At 38.7% G+C, this 26,533-nt stretch overlaps 1 protein-coding gene across 9 annotated transcripts in view; it reads right to left on the bottom strand.

Annotated features, from left to right (window-relative positions):
* Window positions 1-26,533, bottom strand: part of INPP4B (inositol polyphosphate-4-phosphatase type II B) — an 855,034-nt gene that overhangs the window by 209,501 nt on the left and 619,000 nt on the right. For all 9 annotated transcript variants that reach the window (XM_055550389.1, XM_055550387.1, XM_055550386.1 and 6 more), the window contains one exon: window positions 15,892-16,039. In XM_055550389.1, the coding sequence (XP_055406364.1) occupies window positions 15,892-16,039 (148 nt within the window). The remainder of the gene's footprint in view (window positions 1-15,891; window positions 16,040-26,533) is intronic.

Below are 26,533 nucleotides of genomic sequence, written 5' to 3'. Positions count from 1 at the left end.
ATTATTCCTATCCTTTCTTTTAGACTCTCAAAATTATACACAAGGAAGTTTCTCTCCTTCCTTACCCCTGGGACCAATGAACAAAATATATACAAAGAGAAGAAATGAAGCAGGAGAAAAGGAGAAAAACACATGATATAAATCAAACTGTTTTTTTCCTAGGGAGTTTTATGGACCATGAGGTTCATCTTCACTGAAATACTTCATTTCTTAAAACTGCTGTGCCATAATAAGTTTTCAAACATCATACTATCATGTAGAAAAGCATACATTTTTGACAAAACAAACACTCTGTGACCACCCAAGCCTCCCATCTAAACAAACACGTGTGCCCGTCATCATTTAACATGGTATGTGTAGCTGCCACAGAGCCTCAGTGCCACACGTGCCACCATGTCCTCTGGTAACTACATATTTCCACGTAGACTAAGCACAGCAAACTTTTGAAGCAGTACAAAATCCAAAGATAATACTCAACATAAAATACACAGCAACACTAAAACAAGCTATAAAAATTTTATGGGTGGTAGTTTGGCAAGACCTACATAACTTGCTGCATGCAACCCATGTTGAGGGACTGTAAAACTTGAGGCATTATAAACACAGGCAAAGGTGCACCTAGAGATGCACACGAATGCACGTGTACCTTCCATGCATTTAGGATCTCTGTGCTGCCTTCAACATGTCACTCTCGCCTTTTCTCTCCATTATAATAACTCCATAGTGAACCAGTTGTCTTCCCCCAACCCCACCTCCTTCAAGGAGGCTACATCAAAGAACTGGGCTGCTTTATAATGCCACATCCCTTCTATATCATGATTATGGAGTCATTTAGTAAACTTTTTAGAAGCACGGTGTTATACTGATACTTGGTAATAAGAACCTCCCCCTCTTTCCTTCCCAACACATAATTTCAGTCTAGCTCTCGAGAGATTACACATGAAGGCTGTCTCCTTGATATTCCTGCTGCAAATCTGCATTATTACATTTTCAAACTGATTATGTGAGTCTGTAATGGGAATCGTGAATTTTTCTTAATTATTTATTTTTTAAATTGCTCAGGTGGTAAAGAATCCACCTACAATGCAGGAGATTGGTTTGATTCCTGAGTCAGGAAGATCCCCTGGAGAAGGGATAGGCTACCTACTCCAGTATTCTTGGGCTTCCAGTGGCTCAGGTGGTAAAGAATCCACCTGCAATGTGGGACACCTGGGTTTGATCCCTGGGTTGGGAAGAACCCCTGGGAGAAGGGAAAGGCTACCCGTTCCAGTATTCTTGCCTGGAAACTCGCAAGGACAGAGGACCCTGGTGGGCTACAGCCCATGGTGTCACAAAGAGTCGGACACGACTGAGCGACTAAGCACAGCACATAGTTAATTTACAATATTGTGTTAATTTCCTTTATAATTTAATTTTTATTATTTTTCAGCCACACCATACAGAATGCTGGATCTTAGTTCTGCAACCAACAATTGAACCCATGCCTCCTGAGATGCAAGCATAGGGTTTTAACCACTGGACCACAAGGTAAGTCCTGTGTTACTTTCAGGTGTACAGCAAAGTGATGCAGTTTTATATATATACATATCATTATTTTAGATTTTTTTCCATTATAGGCTATTACAAGATATTGACTATAGTTTCCTGTGCTATATAGTAGGTCCTTGTGGTTTACCTATTTTATATATAGTAGTGAGTATATGGAGAAGGCGATGGCACCCCACTCCAGTACTCTTGCCTGGCAAATCCCATGGACGGAGGAGCCTGGTAGGCTGCAGTCCATGGGGTTGCTATGAGTTGGACACGACTGAGCAACTTGACTTCACTTTCACTTTTCACTTTCATGCATTGGAGAAGGAAATGGCAACCCACTCCAGTGTTCTTGCATGGAGAATCCCAGGGATGGGGGAGACTGGTGGGCTGCCGTCTATGGGGTTGCACAGAGTTGGACACAACTGAAGCGACTCAGCAGCAGCAGCAGCAGCAGTGGGTATATGGTAATCCCAAACTCCTAATCACCCCACCGTAATATACCCCTTGGTAACCGTAAATTTGTTTCCTATGTCTGTGAGTCTATTTCTGTTTTGTAAATAAGTTCATTTGTATCGTATATCCATAAAAAAAGTGAACCATGGATTTTGAAGAAGCAAGGTCACCAGCAGAAAAGCCATAATAGATTGTTATACTATCACAGGGGAAAAATGATGGTGGTTGGAATCTGAATGGAAGGAGTGAAAATGTAAAAAATAAATGAATTTAGGAGCAACTGTGGAATTAGAATGATGAGACACTGACACTTGAACTTGAATATGGATAGATGTAGTGAGACAAGATAAAATATTTATATTTTACATTTCTGCATTGAACTGTTGAAGAGTGAATGTTATTTACTAAGATAGAAATTAACTGAGGGAGAATAATTTAAAGGGAAAGACATTGCAAAGAATCAAGAATCTCTCTTATGGATGCTGTCATGAGAACACAGTAAGCCCATCCTCATCTACTATACATTTTCTTGAGGAAGAGAAGGAAAAAAACTCAAATTCTAAATAGCTGGCAATTTTCCTAAAAAACAGAGTCATCCATTGTTTGTTTTAATTTGAAGGAGAGATAAATTTAGAATAGAGTTTGATGTTCAGGCAGAAAGTAAACTCTAAACAAGAAGAAACCAAGATAAAGTTAATTGGCAGTCTAAGTAGTCCTTATTATTTGTACAAGTTATTATCAAATAGTAAAGAATCTGTCTTAAATGTAGGAGACCCGGGTTCTATCCCTGGGTCAGGAAGATGCCCTGGAGAAGGGAATGGCTATCCACTCCAGTACTCTAGCCTGGAGAATTCCACGGACAGAGGCGCCTGGAGGCTACAGTCCATGAGGTCACAAAGAGTCGGACACAGCTGAGCAACTAACTCTCTCTCAGAGTTAATCGCATTTGTTTTCTATTGCTGTGTAACAAATTACATTCTAAATACACCATCCAGAAATAATCTTTGTTTATGTTAGTGTGCATATTACTAATAGTTTAGTGTATTTCTAGTCTGTTTTCCTTCTAGTTTATTTATGTACAATAATTTTGAATAATTAGTAGCCTGCATTTAGTGTTCTGGCCTGGAGAATCCCAGGGATGGGGGAGCCTGGTGGGCTGCTGTCTATGGGGTCGCACAGAGTCGGACAGAGTCGAATCTACAGCAGCAGCAGCAGCAGTAGATTCACAGGTTATTCATAATACAACTCAGATGTGGAAGGAAAATTAAACATGGTACGGGGGCATGATAGTTGGGACCAAAAATCTGCTTTCCACAGTTAGGCTGATGAAAATGTGAGAGTAGATGTAGAAAATAAAGACACAGTATTTCTTCTGGGTAGTGGGTTGAGAGTGATTTACTTTTTCCTTTTTATATTTTCTATATTCTCACTGTTGTCTATAGTGAACATATTTTATAGAAAAAATGTACCATATATTTTACATACCTGTAAAATATGGCTTCAAGAGCAAAGAAGCAGAAAATTGCTAAGCACACAAGCCTGTCTTCATAGCAGTAAACATAACTTAATATCTATAATTTCTTGCTTGTGAATTTTTTGGACCTAAACTGTAATATCAAACTCAATGTGTAGTGTTGTGGAAACACTTCACAGCCAATGCAAATGATGTTAGGCAGCTGAACTTGAACTCAGAAGGTATTAATGCTTAGGCGAATTAGAGGGAGGCCCCAAAGAATTTAAACTCTATCACTGCCCTCAGACTCTGTGTACGTACAATCTCAAATTTAATAAGTGATTCATTTTGAGATCAATGTATACTAAGAGACTAATAGCAAGGGAGGTTTTAGAAGGCTGCTGCACGCAATGACAGACACTGAGTTTGGGTGATGGAGTAGCTGTTGCACCATTATGTCCCTGCTGATATTTACACTCCATGTCACGATGGATGGGATAAATAACATTTTCCTCTTTATAATTATAGGTATGCATTATGCAAGGAGGTGAACCATGCACACACATAGTCCCTGCAAACAGAGTCACACTTAGTCTGTTAAGTGTATACCAACCTTGAAATAATAAAAATAATATGTTTAAATGTATGAGTGGGATATCATTCTTATTGAACTAAGTAATTTATGTACTAATAATTCCTTGTCTTTAAGACAGTTGTGACTAGACATATACTTAATACTCCTTTAGTTTCCTACTTTACTTGCTATTTTCTTTTATAATTAAATCCAAACTCAAACTCAGGAAATCTCTATCTGCAAGCTTATGAAGCTGATGTCAATCAGAGTAGTCTTTTCAATTTTCCCTTTTCTACCCTCCTTGGTAAATGAAGGGAAGTCATGTAACAAAATATTCAAATAATACCCTAAACACTCCTATGGGTGTGTGTGTGCTAAGTCACTCAGTCGTGCCCGACCCTTTGGGACCCCATGGACTGTAGCCCACCAGGCTCCTCTGCCCATGGGGTTCCTCAGGTCAGAATACGGGAGTTAATTGCCATGCCCTCCTCCAGCGGATCTTCCTGACCCAGGAATCCAACCCATGCTTCTCTCATGCCTCCTGCATTGGCAAGCAGGTTTTTTACCATTAGCACCACCTGGGAAACCCAAACACTCCTACAGGGAGATGTCAAAAACACACCAACTCGAAGTCGTAGAGAAGTTTACATCTAGTATGAAAAGAAAGATTGCAAGAGTCAATAGATTATGAAAGAAAGTGTAAGATTTTCAAAATCCAGACTTTCGCAGAAGTCAAGGACTGACAATGTTTGTAAATTCATCATCTTGGTAACTGAGAGGGAACAGCTCACCTTTGCAAAATGTCTATTTTGGTCCTTTAAGGAAAAATTTTTGTGACCCCTGTTATACAGCTAAATTCACACTGTATTTACTAACTTTCCTTAAATAAAAGAGAGAGAAATGAAGAAAAGGAGAGGGAAAAAAGATTGTATATCTATGTCTATGTGTCTTTCTATCCATCTATAACTATCTCTATGCACCCACAGAGCTTATGCAGAAGAAAATATAAAAAGGGACCTAATAGCAGCTTTTATCTGCCACTCATTTACTTACCGCTCTTCACCAACTAAAATGATATAATTTAGTTAATGGTTATTTTAAAGATTCAGAAAATAATTATTTCTGTTCCTTAGCAATGAAAATGACCATAATATAAAGTTGCCCTAGCAACTTATTTTTCTCTGTTGAAGAAAAGACTCCAAGCTTTTTTTTTTAAAATGACTCTTTCATTAGAGATTTCCAATCTAAAAATGAAGCATTTTGCACCCTTTGCAAGTGCTGAAAGATCAGGGCACAATGGCACCCACAGTCTTCGTCAAACAAGGTAAGAAAACCCATTAAAGTTGTGCTGTTGGTAGGAAAGTTGAGGCAAGCAAAATACTTTCTAGGATGTGAGTGAGACTAGGGTTAAAAGAAGCCATCTGCAGTAACATGGATGGACCTAGACATTGTCATACAGAGTGACGAATGTCAGAAAAACAGACATCATATGGTACCACTGGTATGTGGAATCTAGAAAAATAGTACTGCTGTTGCTGCTAAGTCACTTCAGTCGTGTCTGACTCTGTGTGACCCCATAGACGGCAGCCCACCAGGCTCCCCCGTCCCTGGGATTCTCCAGGCAAGAACACTGGAGTGGGGTGCCATTTCCTTCTCCAATGCAGGAAAGTGAAAAGTGAAAGTAAAGTTGCTCAGTCATGTCTGACCCTTAGTGACCCCATGGACTGCAGCCTTCCAGGCTCCTCTGTCCATGGGATTTTCCAGGCAAGAGTACTGGAGTGGGGTGCCATTGCCTTCTCCAAGAAAAATAGTACAGATGAACTTTTTTATAAAAACAAAATAGAGTCACAGATATAAAAAAAACAGGGGAGCCCAAAAACTTTTGATTACCAGGGGAAAGGGCAGAGGGATAAATTGGGAGGTTGAGACTGACATACAGACACTGCTGCTGCTGCTGCTAAGTCGCTTCAGTCGTGTCCGACTCTGTGCGACCCCATAGACGGCAGCCTACCAGGCTCCCCCGTCCCTGGGATTCTCCAGGCAAGAACACTGGAGTGGGTTGCCAAAAAGAAACCAATAACAACATACTGTATACAGCACAGGGACCTCTACTCAGTACTCTGTAATGACCTATATGGGATAAAAATCTAAGAAAAGAGTGGATACATGTATATGTAAAACTGATTCACTTTGCTGTACAGCAGAAACACAACAATGGAAATCAACTATGAAAGTGAATGTGTTAGCAGCTCAGTCTTGCAGACTCTTTGCAACTCCATCAACTGTAGCCAGGTTGCTCTGTCCATGGAATTCTCCAGACACAAATACTGAAGCGGCTTGACATTCCCTTTTCCTGGGGAACCTCCCAACCCAGGGATCAAACCCAGGTCTCCCGCATTGCAGGTAGACTCCTGTCTGGGCCACCAGAGCCCAGGGAAGCTCTGTCAACACTACTCAACTAAAAATTAAAAAAATAAAAAAAAAAGAGGCCAAGAAAAGAACTGCAAAGTTCTTTTTAGGTTGGCAATTCCACCCAACGAAGAAAAAAGTCTCAAATTCTTTTGTAGGATAATGTCCTATTCTTACATTCTTAAATTGTTATACTATGCATATTAATTTTATAGTATAATATAATTTAATGATTATAGTATATTATTTTATATTGTAAATATAATAATTTAAAATATTTTATCAGTTGGATGGCATAAATCTTAAAGGGCAGATTTTTAAAGAAAGTTTGCTGGATGATATTTTCTGTGCTTTTAAGTATGCCATTTCCACTGTCTTCATTCATAAAAGATATTATAATCAGACCATATATAATAAAGTGGAGACACAGCCTTTTTCTCTCAAAAATCAGTAGATATTACTCCACAGACTTCTGCAGAGAAATGTTAAGGTTAGCCTGATTTTCTCAACAGCATGTAAAGAAATAAAAACTGCATACATTTTCTTTCAAGATTTTGCATGAATTATTCTTTCCCAAGAATGCAGACATTTTCTGGTAGTTTCCAGCTTTTTGCCCTAAACATCTAATATCTTCCCTCTCATCATTTTGAATGTGTTCCCACCTTTGTTTAGTATTTGAGAAGAATTTCTGTTTGTGTTCCACATCTCTGATGTGATTTCTCAGTGTCAAATCTGTTCTGATTCTGGATTTTTTTTTTTTTCTTTTGCCTGTTGCATTTTAAATTTTCATTATTCTTTCCATTATTTCTTTCTTCTTAGCATTTTCCCCAAAGGTGTCTTTTTTTTTTTTTTTTGGCCACGCTGTGAAGCATGCAGGATCTTTGTTCCCTGGCCAGAGATTGAACCCAGGCCTCCTGCATTTAGAGCACAGAGTCCTAGAGTCTTAACCACTGGACTACCAGGGAAGTTTCAAATGTGATGGCCCTTAATTTAGCTCTTTCTGATTCCTTTTCATAATAGACATACCTCCTTACATTCTACTGAGATCACTAGCCAGTTTTCTTACAAATTTTCTGTATTTCTCTTTTGAATCTTCAGTATGACTTTTTCTCTACATTTCTTTAGAAAGTATTAAAGATTCATTGTTGAATTTTTTCCAACACATTTTAATAATAGGAGATTTACACAAAAAAGGTGCAATGTAGGGAGAAAAAGATGGCAGAAGAGTAGGTGGATGTGGAGTACACCTCTCTCCATGGATACATTAGGAATACATCTTCAGACACAACAGCGCATGCAGAACACCAGCTGGGAGCAGACAGGAGTACCTGAGCAGTGGAAAAGAACATACAGAACCACACAAAACTCGGTAGGACAAGGAACTAGGGGGAAAAACAGGAGTGTCAGTAGGACCGGACCTGCCCTCGGCAGGAGAGGGAACTGAAACAGGGGTCTGATCCCCACAGCGGGGCAATTGTCTGAGTCAGAGGAGAAACACTTACGGCTGAGAGTGAAACAGCTGACCTGTGGCAGCCTAAATGGAATGAGAATCAGACAGTCCTTGCTTGCAACCATGCATACCCTGGACGGAGGCAGGTCATACCCTGGACAGGGATGTAGGTCCCCTGGAAGGCACAGTGGCTGGGAACTGGAGTTTAGGGATTGTGGAGCAATCCCAGGGCAAAGGCTGCTGTTGACTGCGGAGAGATGGATTGAGGGGATGTGAGGGAGGAGATTGTGGTGGAAAATTTCTGTGGTGGAAAGCCAGGCAGCCATGGAAGCAAGGCAATACTGCTGAGTCACACGTAGTGGGTGGAGCCATCACCACAGCCTCTCTCCCCACAGGCCAGCATCGGCAGCTGCACAATAGAGAGGCTGGCACGTCAAACGCCTGATGTACTGAGCTACAGAGTAGGACCCCACCCGGGTGCCCCTTTAAGTGCCTGACAGGCCAATCTACAGAGTAGGACCCCACCCAGGGTGCCTCTTTAAGTGCCTGACAGGCCAATCTACAGAGTAGGACCCCACCCAGGGTGCCCCTTTAAGTGCCTGACAGGCCCATCTACAGAGCAGGACCCCACCCAGGGTGCCCCTTTAAGTGACTGATGTGCCAATCTATAGAGTAGGACCCCAGGTAGGGGAGCCCCTCTCTGTGCCTGAAATGGTGAACAACAGAGAAGGACCCCAGGCAAAGGAGCCCTCCCTTTAAGTGCCTGAATAAGCGGAGCAACAGAGAAAGACTGGCCAAAGGAGCCTTCTGATAGCCAGCTACAAGAGGCTTGAAAAAAGATTCTGATAGGGCCATAACTTTTGCTCTGCCAGGGTCCCCACAAGCCAAGCAGCCACACCACCTTCACACTCAACTCTCATGGGGGCAGAGCTGCCATAGGCAAAAAAAAAAAAAAACAAAACAAAACTTTATGCATGCAGGGTCGCTTTGGTTGCGTCCAACTCTTTGCAGCCCTGTAGACTGTGGCCTGCCAGGCTTCTCTGTCAGGGAGAGGGGTTCTCCAGGCAAGAATACTGGAGCATATTGGCCAATACTGGTTGCCATACCCTTCTAGACCACTATATCTCCTGCTGCCCTAGCAGCCAACTCCCCTGAGTACCTGGTGCTGCCAGATACCCTGCGACCCAAGCAGCTGCACCACCTCCATACCTGGCCCTCACAGGGGCAAACCCAAGACCTCCAGGGCAGCCTCAGGAGCAAACCCCAGTGGACAACCCAGAGGCAGAGGTGGAAATAAAACCACAATTGAAACCCAAGGCAGTGTGGCTAAGGAAGAAGAGCCAAAACCTTCCCACCAGCTGTACAAGCCGCAGATTAAATCCAAATGATAAACTAGGCAGACTCCGTCTATGGAATATATAAAAGGACATTGAAAGCTCCCACAAAAGAAAACACACTAGTTCTGATAGCTGTGGACATTGGAGGCAAGAACACACAGGAGTAGGACCAGACTAGAGTCTGAGCTGCCCCCACAACAAGTCCAGAGACCAGCACAGTGTTGGAGGGCATCCTAGGGAGGTGAGGTGGACGGTGACTCCCAGCGAGGGGAAGGACTCTCACAGCAGTGACTCAAGAAAAACATTTATTCTTCTTATGTTTTGACTTGTTGTGTAGATTCTTTTGGATTTTTTTTTTCTTTCTTTTTCCTTTTATTTCCCCCTTTCTGTTGTAGTTGTTGATTTTATTTGCACTATGAAATCTAATTAATCTTTTGAGCTTTTTTTTTTCCTCAGTCACATTTTTTTATTGTTGTTATAAACCTCTGCCTCTACATTGAGCATTTACAGTTCTGCGGAGTTTTCCTTTTCTTTTTTCTTTAAATTTTCTCTTTAAAAATTTTTTTAAATCTATTATTATTTTTATACATTTATTCCTTTGTTTACTTTTCCTATGTTCTTTTCCCCTTTCAGTTAATCTTTAATGTATATAAATCTTTTTTATCTGCCTCTATTTAACTTTGGATATCTATTCTTTCTTGTTAGTTTTGTTTTCATTGCTTTATTTCCCAGTTGGCACTTTGCTTTAGTTTTGTTTTCCAGTTTGTGCTTTAGTTAGTTTTGTTTTTAACTGGTAAATATAATTTTTGATTTCCTTTGTTTGCCAAGTCAATCTACTGTACTTTATTTTAGTTGGACTGTTTTGACTTTGCTTATTGTGTTTGAGGTCTCCTTTTCCCTGGCTTCAAGGCTGAATTCTTTCTTCCTTTTGGTTTCTGCCCCTCTAAGGTTGGCCCAGTGGTTTGTGTAAGCTTCTTATAGGGTGAGATTTGTGCTGAGTTTGTTTGTTTGTTTGCTTGTTTTTCCTCCGAAGTGCAAGACTGAGTGAGGTGGTAATCCTGTCTGCTGATGATTGGGTTTGCATTTTTGTTTGTTTATTTGTTGTTTAGATGAAGGGTCCTGTGCAGGGTGCTACTGGTGTTGTGATGATGCCAGGTCTTGTGTTCAAGTGGTTTCTTTTGTGTCATTTCTCACTATCTGATACTCCCTAGGGTTAGCTCTCTGGTAGTCTAGGGTCTTGGAGTCAGTGCTCCCACTCCAAAGGCTCAGGGCTTGATCTCTGGTCAGGAACGAAGATTCCGCAAGTGGTTTTTTATGGTATTAAGTGAGATTAAAGCAAATACCCAAAAATGAGAAACCAAAGATGAACCCCAAACATATGGCAGTTAAAAAATCAGGCAAATGATAATTAAAATAATGGAATGTACACATATGCATATATACCCATAAGCAAAGTCAAAACAGTCCAACTAAAATCAAAACAAAATTAATACGGAAACACAAGTCTTAAATGATACATTAGATGTGATAGATCTCATTGATATCTTCAGGAAATTCCACCCAAATGCAGAAGAATACACCTTCTCAGGTATATTATGTATGTACAAAGAACATTCTCCAGGATAGACCACAGCCTGGGTCACAAATCAAACCTTAGTAAATTTAAGAAAGTTGAAGTTGTATCGAGCACCTTCTCTGACCACAACGTTATGAGACTAGATAGCAATTACAAGAAAAAAACTTAAAAAAAAAAAAGAAACACAAACACATGGAGATTAAGCAAGACATTTCTAAATAACCAAAAGGTTACTGAAGAAATCATAAGGGAGAAAAAAAAAATTTCTAGAAACAAATGACAATGAAAACATGACAACTCAAAACATATGGGATGCAGCAGAAGCAGTTCTAAGAGGGAAGTTTATAGCAATACAATCCTACCTCAAGAAAGAAGACAAACAATGAATAGACAACCTAACTTTACACCTAAAAGAACTGGAAAAAGAAGAATAACAACAACAACCAAAAAAAACACACCAAAATTAGTAGAAGGAAGGAAATCATAAAGATCTGAGCAGAAATAAATGAAAGAAACAATAGTAAAGATTAATAAAAGCTCATTCTTTGAGAAGATAAAAAAAATTGACAAACCTTTGGCCAGATTCATCAAGAAAAAGAAAGAAGAATCAAATCAACAAAATCAGAAATGAAAAAGGAGAGGTTACGACAGACAATGTAGAAATACAAAGGATTATAAGAGACTATTATAAACAACTATATGGCAATAAAATGGATAACCTGGAAGAAATGGACAGATTCTTAGAAAAGTTCAATCTTCTAAGACTGCATCAGGAGGATAGAAATTATGAACAACCCAATTACAAGCACTGAAATTGAAGCTGTGATCAAAAATCTCCCAAAAAAACAAAAGCCCAGGAACAGACAGCTTCGCAGGAGAATTCTATCAAACATTTAGAGAAGAGCTGATGTCTGTCCTTCTAAAACTCTTTCAAAAAACTGCAGAGGAAGGAACACTTCCAAACTCATTCTATGAGGCCACCATCACCCTGATACCAAAACCAAAGACAACACAAAAAAGAAAACTATAGGCCAGTATCACTGATGAAAATAGATGCAAAAATCCTCAACAAAATTTTAGCAAACAGAATACAGCAACACATCAGAAAGCTCATACACCATGATTAAGTTGGGTTTATTCCAGGGAAGGAAATGGCAACCCATTCCAGTATTCCTGCCTGGAGAATCCCATGGATGGAGGAGCCTGATAGGCTACAGTCCATGGGGTTGCAAAGAATCAGACACGACTGAGCAACTTCATTTTCACTGTCTTTCTTTATTCCAGGGATGCAAGGATTCTTCAATATACATAAATCAATCAATGTGGTACCCCATAGTAACAAACTGAAATGTAAAAAATATATGATAATCTCAATACATGCATAAAAAGCCTTTGACAAAATTCAGCACCCATTTATGATTAAAACTCTTCAAAAAATGGGCATAGAAGGAACCTACCTCAACATAGTAAAGGCCATATATGATAAGCCTCCAGTACACATTATTCTCAATGGTAAAAAACTGAAAGCATTCCCCCTAAGATCAGAAACAAGAAAAGGGTGCCCACTTTCCCCACTATTATTCAAAATAATTCTGGAAGTCCTAGCTACAGCAATCAGAGAAGAAAAAGAAATAAAAGGAATACAGATCAGAAGCAAAGCTCTCACTGTTTGCAGATGACATGATACTGTACATAAAAAACCCTAAAGATAGTATCAGAAAATTACTAGAGCTAATCAGTGAATTTAGCAAAGTTGCAGGATACAAAATCAATACACAGAAATCACTTGCATTTCTATATATTAACAATCAAAAATCAGAAATAGAAATTAAGGAATCAATCCCATTCACCATTGCAACAAAAATAATTAAATATCTAGGAATAAACTTACCTAAGGAGACAAAAGAACTGTACATAGAAAATTATAAGACACTGATGAAAGAAATCAAAAATGAAACAAACAGATGGAGAGATATCCAATGTTCCTGGGTAGGAAGAATCAATATTGTAAAAATGACTATATTACCAAGCACAATCTACAGATTCAATGTGATACCAATCAAATTACCAGACATTTTTCACAGAACTAGAAGAAAAAATTTCACAACTCATATGGAAACACAAAAGACCCCGAATAGCCAAAGCAGTCCTGAGAAAGAAGAATGGAGCTGAAGGAGTCAACCTTCCTGACTTCAGATTATACTACAAAGCCAAAGTCTTTAAGACAGTATGGTACTGGCATAAAAAACAGAAATGCAGACCAATGGAACAAGATAGAAAGCCCAGAAATAAACCCATGCACCTATGGTTACCTTATATTTGACAAAGGAGGCAAGAATATACAATGGGGCAAAGACAGCCTCTTCAATAAATGGTGCTGGGAAAACTGGACAGCTCCATGTAAAAGAATGAAATTAGAACACTTCCTAACACCATACACAAAGATAAACTCAACATGGATTAAAGACCTAAATGTAAGACCAGAAACTATAAAACTCTTACAGGAAAACATAGGCAGAACACCCAATGACATAAATCAAAGCAAGATCTTCTATGACATACTTCCTAGAGTAATGGAAATAAATATAAAAGTAAATAAGTGGGACCTGGTTAAACTTAAAAGCTTTTGCACAGCAAAGGAAACTATAAGCAAGGTGAAAAGACAACCTTCAGAATGGGAGAAAATAATAGCAAATGAAACAACTGACAAAGGATTAATTTCCAAAACATACAAGCAGTTCATACAACTCAATACCAGAAAAACAAACAACCCAATCAAAACATGGGCAAAAGACCTAAACAGACATTTCTCCAAAGAAGACATACAGATGGCTAACAAACACATGAAAAGATGCTCAACAACACTCATTGTTAGAGAAAAGGAAATCAAAACAATGCGATATCACCTCACACTGCTCAGAATGGCCATCATCAAAAAGTCTACAAATAATAAATGCTGGAGAGGGTGTGGAGAAAAGGGAATGCTCTTGCACTATTTGTGGGAATGTAAATTGATATAATGACTATGGAAGATGTATGGAGACTCCTTTAAAACCTAGGAATAAAACCACCATATGACCCAGCAATCCCACTCCTAGGCATATACCCTGAGGAAACCAAAATTGAAAAAGATACATGTACCCCATTGTTCATTGCAGCACTATTTACAATAGCTAGAACATGGAAGCAACCTAGATGTCCATTGACAGATGACTGGATAAAGAAGTTGTGGTACATATACACAAGGGAATATTACTCAGCCATAAAAAGGAACACCTTTGAGTCAGTTCTAATGAGGTGGATGAACACAGAACCTATTATACAGAGTTAAATGAGTCATAAAGAGAAAGATAAATATTGTATTTTAACACAAATATATGGACTCTAGAAAAATGGTTCTGAAGAATTTACTTACAGGGCAGCAGTGGAGAAAGAGACATAGAGAACAGACTTATGGACATGGGGAGAGGGGAGGAGAGGGTGAGATGTATGGAAAGAGTAACATGGAAGCTTACATCACCATATGTAAAATAGATCAGATCAGTCGCTCAGTCGTGTCCGACTCTTTGCGACCCCATGAATCGGAGCACGCCAGGCCTCCCTGTCCATCACCAACTCCCGGAGTCCACTCAGACTCACATCCATCGAGTTAGTGATGCCATCGATGCAGCCATCTCATCCTCTGTCGGGTCCCCTTCTCCTCCTGCCCCCAATCCCTCCCAGCATCAGAGTCTTTTCCAATGAGTCAACTCTTCGCATGAGGTGGCCAAAGTACTGGAGTTTCAGCTTTAGCATCATTCCTTCCAAAGAAATCCCAGGGCTGATCTTCTTCAGAATGGACTGGTTGGATCTCCTTGCACTCCAAGGGACTCTCAAGAGTCCAATGAGAATTAGATGTATGGCTAAGATACTCAAACAGGGGCTCTGTATCAGCCTAGAGGGGTGGGATGGGGAGGGAGATGGGAGGGAAGTTCAGAAGGGAGGGGATATACGTATACCTATGGCTGATTCAGGTTGAGGTTTGACAGAAAACAACAAAATTCTGTAAAGCAATTATCCTTCAATAAAAAAATTAAATTAAAAAAAGGTGTCATGTAAGCTATAAATGAGGATCACATATGTGATGACAAATTTTCAAGTGCTCAGTAGTCATATTTAAAGAGCAAAAAGAGATGCATATAAAATTAATAATATATTGTATTTAACACCAATTTAGCCAAAATGTTATTTAACATTTCATTATGAAATTGATCTTTTTCATTTGTGTGTGAAGAATTCAAAAACTGGTTTGTATTTTACACATATGTAACATCCCAAATTGAACTATTCATATTGCAAGCGATTAACAGTTCTAGCAGCCAAACATACTGGACAACGCCAGTCTTGATTTTTATATTACCATCATACTTTATGATGTGAAATAAGTCAGACAGAGAAAGACAAATATATTATACTGCTTATATTCAGAATCTTAGAAAAATAATATAAATGAACTTACTTATAAAACAGAAAGACTTACAAACTTAGAAAACAAACTATGGTTACCAAAGGGGAAAGGTGAGGTGTGTGATAAATTGGGAGTTTGGGATTAACAGATACACACTTGGGTGTATAAAATGAATAAGCAGTAGGGTCCTACTGTAGAGCTCAGGGAATTGTACTCAGTATTCTGTAATAACCTATATGGGAAAAGAATCTGAAAAAGAATAGATGTATATGTATATAGGGGCTTCCCCAGTGACTCAGCAGTAATGCAGGAGCTGCAGGAGACATAGGTTTGATTCTCAAGTCAGGAAGAGTCCCTGGAGCAGGGCATAGCAACCCACTGTAGTATTCTTGCTGGGAAAATCCCGTGGACAAAGGAGCCTGGTGGGCTACAGTCCATAGCGTTGCAAAGAGTCAAATACAACTGAAGCCACTTACCATGCATGCACATATGTATAACTGAATCACTTAGCTGTACACCAGAAACTAACGCAATCTTGTAAATCAGTGACAGTCCAATGTAAAATAAAAATTTAAAAGAAGACTAAAATAAAAAAAGAGAAAATGTTTTATAGAAAAAGTAATTAATGTAAGAGATGATCATAAACCATATTCTCTTACCTACACAAATCTTCTTTGATTTGAAGAGAGATCAATTCCTTAGGAATATGAAAAGAAAGTATGCTCTCTGACATCTGCTCCCGGATTTGCATCCACTTATTGTCAGAAGTGGGAAATCTGTATAATTTACACACTGGATTCTTTAACACTGGAAAAGGAGAGAAAAATCAAGGTTAATAGTCATATTATAAAGATATGTCCATTAGATAAAGATCAATTAACAAAATCATTAATCAGGCTACCATTCTAATTATTTATTTGATGAAAAATTTTTATTATAACCCACAGTGTATTTGAGTTCCTAAGAATTTTCTCCATACACTTTATTTTTTTCAGTAGCTTCTGGGACATCAGTCTTTATTAAATTAAAAAGTGATACATCAAATTCCAATTCATAAAGTGGCCGCTGTGGTTCTCTGATATACTGCCTAATAATTCTTTTCCCTTCTAAAGATTTTCTTATAGTATATGTATTTATAACTATAGATGAAAATCTATGGATTTATATATCATACTTACTTTGAAAAAATATATTTCTGAATTTCTTCCAATCACTCTTAGTCAACTTTACCCACTTACATTGTATGTGACAACTGATATGTTATATTAAAGGTTCTAAATGACCCTACTACCAAAAGTGACTTATTTCTTAAATGTCAAAAGGTTTATTCCTGGTTTAAGATCTATTAAAATTCAAATATTATTCATACTTCAGTGCCACTAAGTCAATAACACACTTTCCTGAAACCATATGTTATTAGAAGCAGAACAGGGAGACTATGGAACAAACTGAATATTTTGGGTGGATGGGCAGTGATTAGGGGAAAAGCAACATGGTCACATCATTAAGGATTTTAAAAGATTAAATGAAAAAGTGTAAGACTAGATATTAAGGTAATACTTGAGACACCTTTTATGAGGCCAGCATTCCTGCTGCACTACCAAGCCCTATATTTCAGGGCAAGGTTTTATCTCCACTGCTGTTGGGCAATGAATGTAAGAGAAATACATCAAAATTTAGTGAACAACAAAAATATCACGTCAATCACCAGTCAAGTATCTATGATAATTTGGCTCCAGTTTCCCAATAAAGCTAACTAAAAACAGACTTTGATATTGAAGTGGATGTAAGACTTTAATAAGACCCAGCCTGGAATGTGGCCCAGGTCTCTCCAATGTATAGAGTTAAACACCTTTCAACATTTCAGAGTTCCAAAAGCCTGTGAATGCTTGTGTGCTAAGTCACTTCAGTTGTGTCTGACCATTTGCAACTCTATGGACTGTAGCCTGCCAGGCACCTCTGTCCATGAGGTTCTCCAGGCAAGAATACTGGAGTGATTTGCCATGCCCTCCTCCAGGGGATCTTCCTGACCCAGGGATAAAATCTGTGTCTTCTGCATTGGCAGGCAGGTTCTTTACCACTAGCACCATCTGGGAACCCAATAAGCCTGTACCACATGTATTACTTGGATAAATATATATACATACACATATATACACACATACATATATATTTCTGAGTATTAAAATGAGGAACTATTCATCCATTCTGCAACCATCATTCTCAGTGGTTCAGTCTGGACATTATCATTGTTAAGGAGGTACCATCTCACACCAGTCATAATGGCTGCCATCCAAAAGTTTACTAACAATAAATGCTGGAGAGGGTGTGGAGAAAAGGGAATCCTCTTACACTGTTGGTGGGAATGCAAACTATGGAGAATGCCACTATGGAAAACAGTGTGGAGATTCCTTAAAAAACTGGAAATAGCAATCCCACTGCTGGGCATACACACCGAGGAAACCAGAATTGAAAGAGATACATGTACCCCAATGTTCATCGCACCACTGTTTATAATAGCCAGGACATGGAAGCAACCTAGACACCCATCAGCAGACGAATGGATAAGAAAGCTGTGGTACATACACACAATGGAATACTACTCAGCCTTTAAAAAGAGTACATTTGAATCAGTTCTAATGAGGTGGAGGAAACTGGAGCCTATTATACAGAGTGAAATAAGTCAGAAAGAAAAACACCAATACAGTATACTAACACATATATATGGAATTTAGAAAGATGGTAACGATGACCCTATATGTGAGACAGCAAAAGAGACACAGATGTATAGAACAGTGTTTTGGACTCTGTGGGATAAGGCGAGGGTGGGATGATTTGAGAGAATAGCATTGAAACATGTATATTATCATATGTGAAACAGATTGCCAGTCCAGGTTTGATGCATGAGACGGTGCTCAGGGCTGGTGCACTGGGATGACCCTGAGGGATGGGATGGGGACGGAGGTGGGAGGGGGGTTCAGGATAGGGAAAACATGTACACCCGTGGCTGATTCATGTCAATGTATGGCAAAAACCACTACAATATTGTAAAGTAATTAGCCTCCAATTAAAATTTCAAAAAAAGTACATCAGAAACCTTGATAGCAAACATCTCATTCTTCAATAGCCAGATTCAAAGCTCCCAGTACACTTCTCTATTTCCTGTAAGTGTTATCTAGAATGTGCACTTTTTAAAAACACCAATGTGGTTTAGTCACTAAGTAGTGTCCGATTCTTGCAGTCCCATGTGGACTGTAGCCTGCCTGTCCACAGGATTCTCTAGGCAAGAATACTGGAGTGAGTTGCCATTTTCTACTCCAGGGCATCTTCCAACCCAGGAATCAACCTGGGTCTCCTGCCATTTCAGGCAGATTCTTTACCCACTGAGCTATGAAGGAAGATAAAAACACCAATAGAAACCAGAAAACAGTAGTATATTTCTAGTACATTGAGAGACAATATTTTAAATCCAGTATTGTATGTCCCAAAGGATTATATTTTTGCCATAAACATGACCTTTAAGTCTTATGAATCAGATTATATCACAGACCATATTTAAGGCTAATTACACTTTCTCATTTTGGTGAATTATAATTGACATAATATACTAGTTGCAAGTATACAGTGTAATGACTCAGTGTTTGTATATATTGTTAAATGATTACCACAATGAGTCTTGTTAACATCTGTCACCATACATAATCACAAATTTTTTCTTGCGATGAGAACTTTAAAAATCTCTCTCAGGAACTTTCAAACACGCAAAACAGTATTATTAACTATAATCATCATGCTGCATATTATGTCCTCAAAACTATTTTATAAATAAAAATCTGCATGTTTTGATACCTTCACTCCCATCCCCTGTCCTTCATCTCTGGAAACCTCCAATCTGTCTTTGTATCTATGAGTTTTTTTTTTTTTTTTTAAATTTGTTATGCTTTGGTTTGCTTTCAGATGCTACATATAGGTGAAATACAGTAGCTGTCTTTCTCTGTCTGATATTTCACTTAGCATATTGCCCTCAAGCTCTATCCACAAATGGCAAGCTTTCATTCTTTTTTATGGCTGAATAATATTCTATTCAGTGTGTGTGTGTGATCTGTGTATCACATTTTTTTATCCATTCATCTGTGGACGCTGAGGTTGTTTCCATGCCTTGTCCACTGAAAATAATGCTGCAATGAACACTGGGACGCATGTATCTTTTTGAATTAATCTTTTCATTTACTTTGGATAAATACACAGAAGAGGCAATGATGGAGCGTATGGTAGTTCTTTTTTTAGTTTTTTAGGACATCTCCATATTGTTTTCCATAGTGGCAGTACCAGTTAACATTGCCATCAACAGTGCACAAAAGTTTCCTATTCTCCACATCCTTGCCGATAATACTTGTTAGATCTTGTATTTTTGATACCCTTTCTAACAGATGTGAGATGATATCTCACTGTGGTTTTGATTTGCATTTCCCTCATGATTGGTGATGTTAAGTAACTTTTCATGTACTTGATGGCCACCTTTATGTCTTCTTTGGAAAAACATCTATTCATATCCTCTGCCCATTTTCAATCAGATTTTTTTGTTGTTGTTTTTGAGTTGTAGGAATTCTTTACATAATTTGGATATTTGCCCTTATCAGACATAGTTCTTTTTATATGAAATACAGAAACCTACAACCCATGAAAGAAACTATGGTATTTAATTCATCTTTAAAGTGACAATATTTCAAAGATGTAAGAATTTTACTAAAACCTCTATTGCAATAGACTTGGAAAAGAAAAAATATATATATGTAGGCAATTCAATATATTGTAAGTCAAGTTAAATCATTTATAAGATATTAGGAATTCTAATATAACTAACATGGTCAGGAATATAAATGAATCTTTTTATAGTAAGATTAAAAACTCAGCCTCTGTCCAAATTTTCCCTTTGTAATCTAAGTAAATATTCAATTACTTGGGTTATCTATATTTAGTACATGTACTGCTTATTAACCTCTGTGTTTTTTTTTTTTTTTTTCCCAGATTACACAGAATCTTTGTATCTTCCAAACCATGGTAAAAATCCTTGGGTTTTTCTTGCCTTTAATAAAACAATAATTATTTTTAGAAGATTTATACTTTTAATTAGGTTGCAAAATATAATATTCCTTATTTTATTATCTCAAAACCAGTCCTTCAACTTTTGATTCTCCTGTTTTCATTTTAATGCTCTTCAATGTATTCTAAATATAAACCTTTGTTGAAATAACCTAAGTAGAAAGCAAGGATAGTATGATTAATGTGCTCCAGAATTCTCCTGTGACCACCCCAGACACAAGGTCCAAGACCGTGTGAAAATGCTGCTAGTTTTTAAGGAAAACGCTTGAGGCAAATAATAAACAAAAAATCCGGCCACTTGATCTACCTCCCAGAATTCCCAATAATGTCTCCAATCTAACTTTCATGCTATACATTCTAAGCTTTTGAAACTCATAAATCTCTAAACACTGATACTAAATTTTATATAGTTACAAGGGTCTCAATGCAGACATAGTGGAATCCACTTTACACCCCAGTTTGATCCAGCAGCATTGCTTATTGAAAACCTACTAAAAGCAAGAACATCTACTCTGTATCCTAAAATGTCATATAACAGAGTAAGACTGAGAAAATAAAAATCAGTATATGGTCTGCAAAAACTATAAAACTCTTAGAGGAAAACATAGGCAGAACACTCTGTGACATAAATCACAGCAAGATCCTCTATGACCCAAACCTACAGTACTGGAAATAAAAACAAGAATGAACAAGTGGGACACAATTAAACTTAAAAAACTTTTGTAGAGCAAAGGAAACTATAAACTAGGTGCAAAGGCAACCCTCAGAATGGGAGAAAATAATAGCAAATGAAACAACGGACAAAGGGTTAATTTTCAAAATATACAAGTAGCTCATGCAACTCAATACCAGAAAAACAAACAACACAATCAAAAAGTGGGCAAAAGACTTAAGCAGATATTTCTCCAAAGAAGACATATAGATGGCTAACAAATACATGAAAAGATGCTCAACACTGCTCATTATTAGAGAAATGCAAATCAAAAGTACAATGAGATATCACCTCACACCATCAGAATGGCCATCATCAAAAAACATACGAACAGTAAATGCTGGAGAAGATATGGAGAAAAGAGAACCCTCTTGCACTATTGGTGGGAATGTAAATTGATATAACCACTGAGGAAAACACTATGATGATTCCTTAAAAAATTAGGAATAAAACTACTGTGTGACCCAACAATCCCACTACTGGATATATTCCTTGAGAAAATCATAATTGAAAAAGACACATGTACCCTAGTGTTCATTGCAGCACTATTTACAATAGCTTGGACATGGAAGCAACCGGATGCCCATCGACAGAGGAATGGATAAAGAAGCTGTGGTACATATATACAACGCATTACTCAGTCAGAAAAAGGAATGTGAGTCAGTGATAATGAGGTGGATGAACCTAGAGCCTCTTGTACAGAGCGAAGCAAGTCAGAAAGAGAAAAATACAAAGTATATTAACACATACATACGGACTTGAGAAAGATGGTACTGATGACCACATTCACAGGGCAGCACTGGAGATGCAGATGTAAAGAACAGACTTATGAACAATGTTGGGAGTGGGGTATGGTGGGATGAACAGACTCAGAAGTATGGAAACATATACACTATTTACTGTATGCCTCAGGGAATTCAAACTGGTGCTCTGCGACAACCTAGAGGGGTGGGATGGGATGGGAGGTGGGAGGAAGGTTCAGGAAGCTGTGGACATATGTGTACCTATGGTTGATTCATACTGATGTATGGCTGAAACCAACACAATATTGTAAAGCAATTATCCTTCAATTACAAATAAATAAATTTTTAAAATTCAATATATGGTCTGACTTTTAATTACCATGAAATTTGTTCCACTGGTTACAAATAGACCAGAGAAGATGTTCTCAGCTCAAAATTTTGCTGGGTTCATAGTGGGAAGATTTTTGCCATCCTCACATAAAACAAAGTCATGGTATTCATGTATCAAACATTGAACAGTGGGCCATAAGTAACGAATGCTTTTGTCATTTTAGAAATGCTTCTGCCCTATAGCAGAGACACAATTTCAACAATTCTGCACACACACTCTAGCTGTGGAAATGAGCCCACTGCTTTCAGCTCCGGCTTTCCACTGATGCCAAATGCTTCTTCATATAAAAGGTGCATTGCTGACCGTATAATAAGCTCAACTCACTTCCCACGTGGCTCGGTGGTAAAGAATTCACCTGCCAGTGCAGGAGATGTGGGTTCGATTCCTGGGTCAGGAAGATGCCCTGGAGTAGGTTGTGCCAACTCACTCCAGTACTCTTGCCTGGAAAATTCCATGGATAGAGGAGCTTGGTGGGCTACAGTCCATGAGGTCCCAAGAGTCAGATGAGACTGAACACACTAACAACAACTATCTAACATCTATTATAAGTTATTTTTAGAGAGCCCTGCATATATTAGCTTCCTTTTTTCCATTGCTTTTGCCAGAACAACTGCTAAAAATATCATGTGATAGATTCTACCAAGAGAATAATAGCAAAGGGATTTTAGATCCCACCATGGTTCTAATAATGACTTAACTACAATATTGTAAAGTAATTAGCCTCCAATTAAAATGAATACATTTATGAAAAAAAAAAAAAAGAATAAAGTTCTAAACTAGTCCAGATCTGAACACATTCCTTCTGAGATCTATCCCCTAAGGTGAACACAGGGACAGAAAGCAAATGACAGATTTGTTTCTCCTAAAATTACAGCACAACTCAAATATCTAGATTGTTTATTCCAGACACTATAAAGGGCCTTTTTAATAAGGTAGCAGACCACCTGCTTTTCTATGGCTTTCAGCAACTGTGGAGGCCAAGTGCTCCAGTTCTAAATGATCAAGGTAAAGATGGCAAGGATATGTTCAACAAAGTCAACACACAGGTGGCACATAAAAAAAGATGGCTGTTCAAGCAACCTGGGGCAGAAAAAGATAAACCAGAGAGGTATCATAGGGTCGATTCTTTTCTATGTCTATGTTGGGACATCAGAGGATTAGACAAGGAATTTTGGAAATACAGGAGACCCAGGTTTGATCCCTGGGTCAGGAAAATTCCCTGGAGAAGGAAATGGCTACCCACTCCAGTATTCTTGCCTGGATAACTCCATGGACAGAGGAACTCTCTTGTTTGTAGTTGAAAATATCTTAGATTTATATACACACATCTTAAATGTAGAGTGGCTCTTTTTAAGATTAAATGAAATCTAAAAAAAAAACCTAAACAGAAATCAGGAAAAGACTGTCCTAAGCATGGTTATAGGAAAGAGAACATAAGAAAAGATGACAGGAGCTCTGAAAAACAGCAGAGAGACCACTTTTTAAAATAACGAAGATGAAATAAACTGTTAAAAAATTAAGTCCCCCAAATTTTTTACATTACTTTTCTTTAGGCGTGTCATACAATCTATACTATGTTATTGATTGTGTTGCTTTAAAGCATCAAAAAAAATAAGAATAGAAATAAATAGGATATAAGCTGAGTTGGAAAAGTGCTGCTCCCCTTGTGTAGCCAAGCCCACAAGCCCCTAGCACTCCATCTTCAATTCAAGGCCATAAACAAGAAAAACTATTACAGATGTCAGAATAAAACATAAAGGTAATATCTGTGGGGATTTAGTCTCCAACTTGGAGAAGGCAATGGCACCCCACTCCAGTACTCTTGCCTGGAAAATCCCATGGACGGAGGAGCCTGGTAGGCTGCAGTCCATGGGGTCGCGAAGAGTTGGACATAGCTGAGAGACTTCACTTTCACTTTTCACTTTCATGCATTGGAGAAGGAAATAGCAACCCACTCCAGTGTTCTTGCCTGGAGAATCCCAGGGACGGGGGAACCATAGACACCTATGGGGTCGCACAGAGTCGGACATGACTGAAGTGACTTAGCAGCAGCAGCAGCAGCAGCAGTCTCCAACTGGTGATAACTGGTGAGTTCAGTGTGTACAATTTGTATTTTCAACTTTGGTTGGTCAGAGAAGTGATTTGTTTCATTCATTGTAGTTTCAATGATTTGTTCTGTTTATTCTAATTATCCAGTCCCATCAATTCATGGCAAATAGATGGGGAAACAATGGAAACAGTGACAGACTTTATTTTCTTGGGCTCCAAAATCACTGCAGATGGTGACTGCAGCCATGAAATTAAAAGACATTTGCTTCTTGGAAGAAAAGCTATGACAAACACTAGACAGCATATTAAAAAGCAGAGAAATTACTTTGCTGACAAAGGTTCATATAGTCAAAGCTATGGTTTTTCTAGTAGTCATGTATGGATGTAAGAATTGGACCATAAAGAAGGCTGAGCACCAAAGAATTGATGATTTTGAACTGTGGTGTTGGAGAAGACTCTTGAGAGTCTCTTGGACTGCAAGGAGATCAAAGCAGTCAATACTAAAGGAGATCAGTCCTGAATATTCATTGGAAGGATTGATGCTGAAGGTGAAGCTCCAATACTTTGGGCACCTGATGTGAAGAGCCGACTCATTAGAAAAGACCCTGATCCTGGGAAAGATGGAAGGTGGAAGGAGAAGGGAATGACAGAGGACAAGATGGTTCGATGGCATCACTGACTCAATAGACATGAGTTTGAGCAAGTTCCGGCAGTGGTGAAGGACAGGAAAACCTGTTGTCCTGAGGTCCATGGGGTCACAAAGAGTTGAACACAACTGAGTGACAGAACAACAACAACAATAATTCTACTCCAGTCATTAAAGGAAAGGAAAAATCTAGAAAAGTGTCCCTTTCTGGTTCATCTTTCATGCTGAACAACCTGGAATGACCTGCACAGTTCATGGAACTCAAGTTGTTTCTTGGCATTTTGCCTCTGTTTAAGGCATTCTCTGAATCTCAAAGGAATGCTCCTTTTCCCTAGCTACAGGTAATTATCCCATAAACTCAGCTCACTAGTACCTCCTCCAGGAGGTCCTCCTGGACTTGCATCTCCTCCCTCCCTATAGGTGTCTCTCCTTGGTACTCCCCATCCCCCTCTCTATCACGGTTCTTACCAGTTGTGCTATAATTGTCTGTTTATTGCTCTGTGCCCATCCCCCCATTAAAAGGTAAACTTTGTGAAGGCCATGACTGTGCTGTTTTCTTAACCTTCATTTTATCTCCTCACTTCCCAGGCAAGAATACTGGCGTGTGTAGCCATTCCTTTCTCCAGGGGATCTTCCCGACCCAGGGATTGAACTCGCATCTCTTGCATCTCCTGTACTGGCAGATGGATTCTTTACCACTGAGCCACCTGGGAAGCCAATCATTACTTCCACTAGTAGGAAAACAGAATGGCTCTGACTGTGTAAATTGAGATGAGAAAATGCAAGAGCGAAGGACATAACTAAAAACCTCACTTCAGTGAAGAGCACAGGCATCAGAATGAAGGAAGGAACACCAGAGCTGAAAGTCCTTCTCATATTTGTCCACAAAATATTACCTTTTTCACTATATCATCTTCTTGCCTTTATTTTCCTTCTAGTTTACATAAGGTGGGCAATAGGGTGATAAACTTAAAACAGGAACAAAGCTGAAGTATTAAAAGTGTCTGATGATTTCATTGATTACTATTGATAGATAAAGAAATTTACTCTTCCACTCAAGTTATACTCTATGTTAATACACAATAAAGAAAACATGAAAATTCCAAAAGAGCAAGGTTAATGATGTGAACTACTAACACCATAAACCATATCACTAAAGAAAAGATGTTACAGACATCAAGCCATCACATGACAGCCACCTGGAGGGAGAGTCCTGAGGAAACTCAGAATGAAAACAAAGAATGCCTGCCATCCAACTGTCAACCGCCACAGTCATGCCAGACTCTGCACTCTGAGGAAACTCAGGATGAGGGAACACAGGATACTGGCCCCAGATAGCTGAGGTGCATCTTAAAGGAATGACTGCAATAAGCCCAGACTTTGCATCTTCCCTGGTGGCTCAGACAGTAAAGCGTCTGCCTGCAATGTGGGAGACCCGGGTTTGATCCCTGGGTTGGGAAGTTCCCCTGGAGAAGGAAATGGCAACACACTCCAATACTCTTGCCTGGAAAATCCCATGGACAGAGGAGCCTAGTAGGTTATGGTCCATGGGGTCGCAAAGAATCAGACAAGACTGAGCGACTTCACCTTCCTTTCCTTTTCCTATACACAGAAAAGGGCTGATTTCATTAACTTGAGATGTCTGGTTTTCCTTAAT

Source organism: Bubalus kerabau, chromosome 16, assembly GCF_029407905.1.
Source record: "Bubalus kerabau isolate K-KA32 ecotype Philippines breed swamp buffalo chromosome 16, PCC_UOA_SB_1v2, whole genome shotgun sequence".
In the NCBI taxonomy this organism is placed as follows: domain Eukaryota; kingdom Metazoa; phylum Chordata; class Mammalia; order Artiodactyla; family Bovidae; genus Bubalus; species Bubalus kerabau.
The sequence above is the reverse complement of the archived record's forward strand: the minus strand, read 5'-3'. Positions and strand labels throughout refer to the sequence as shown.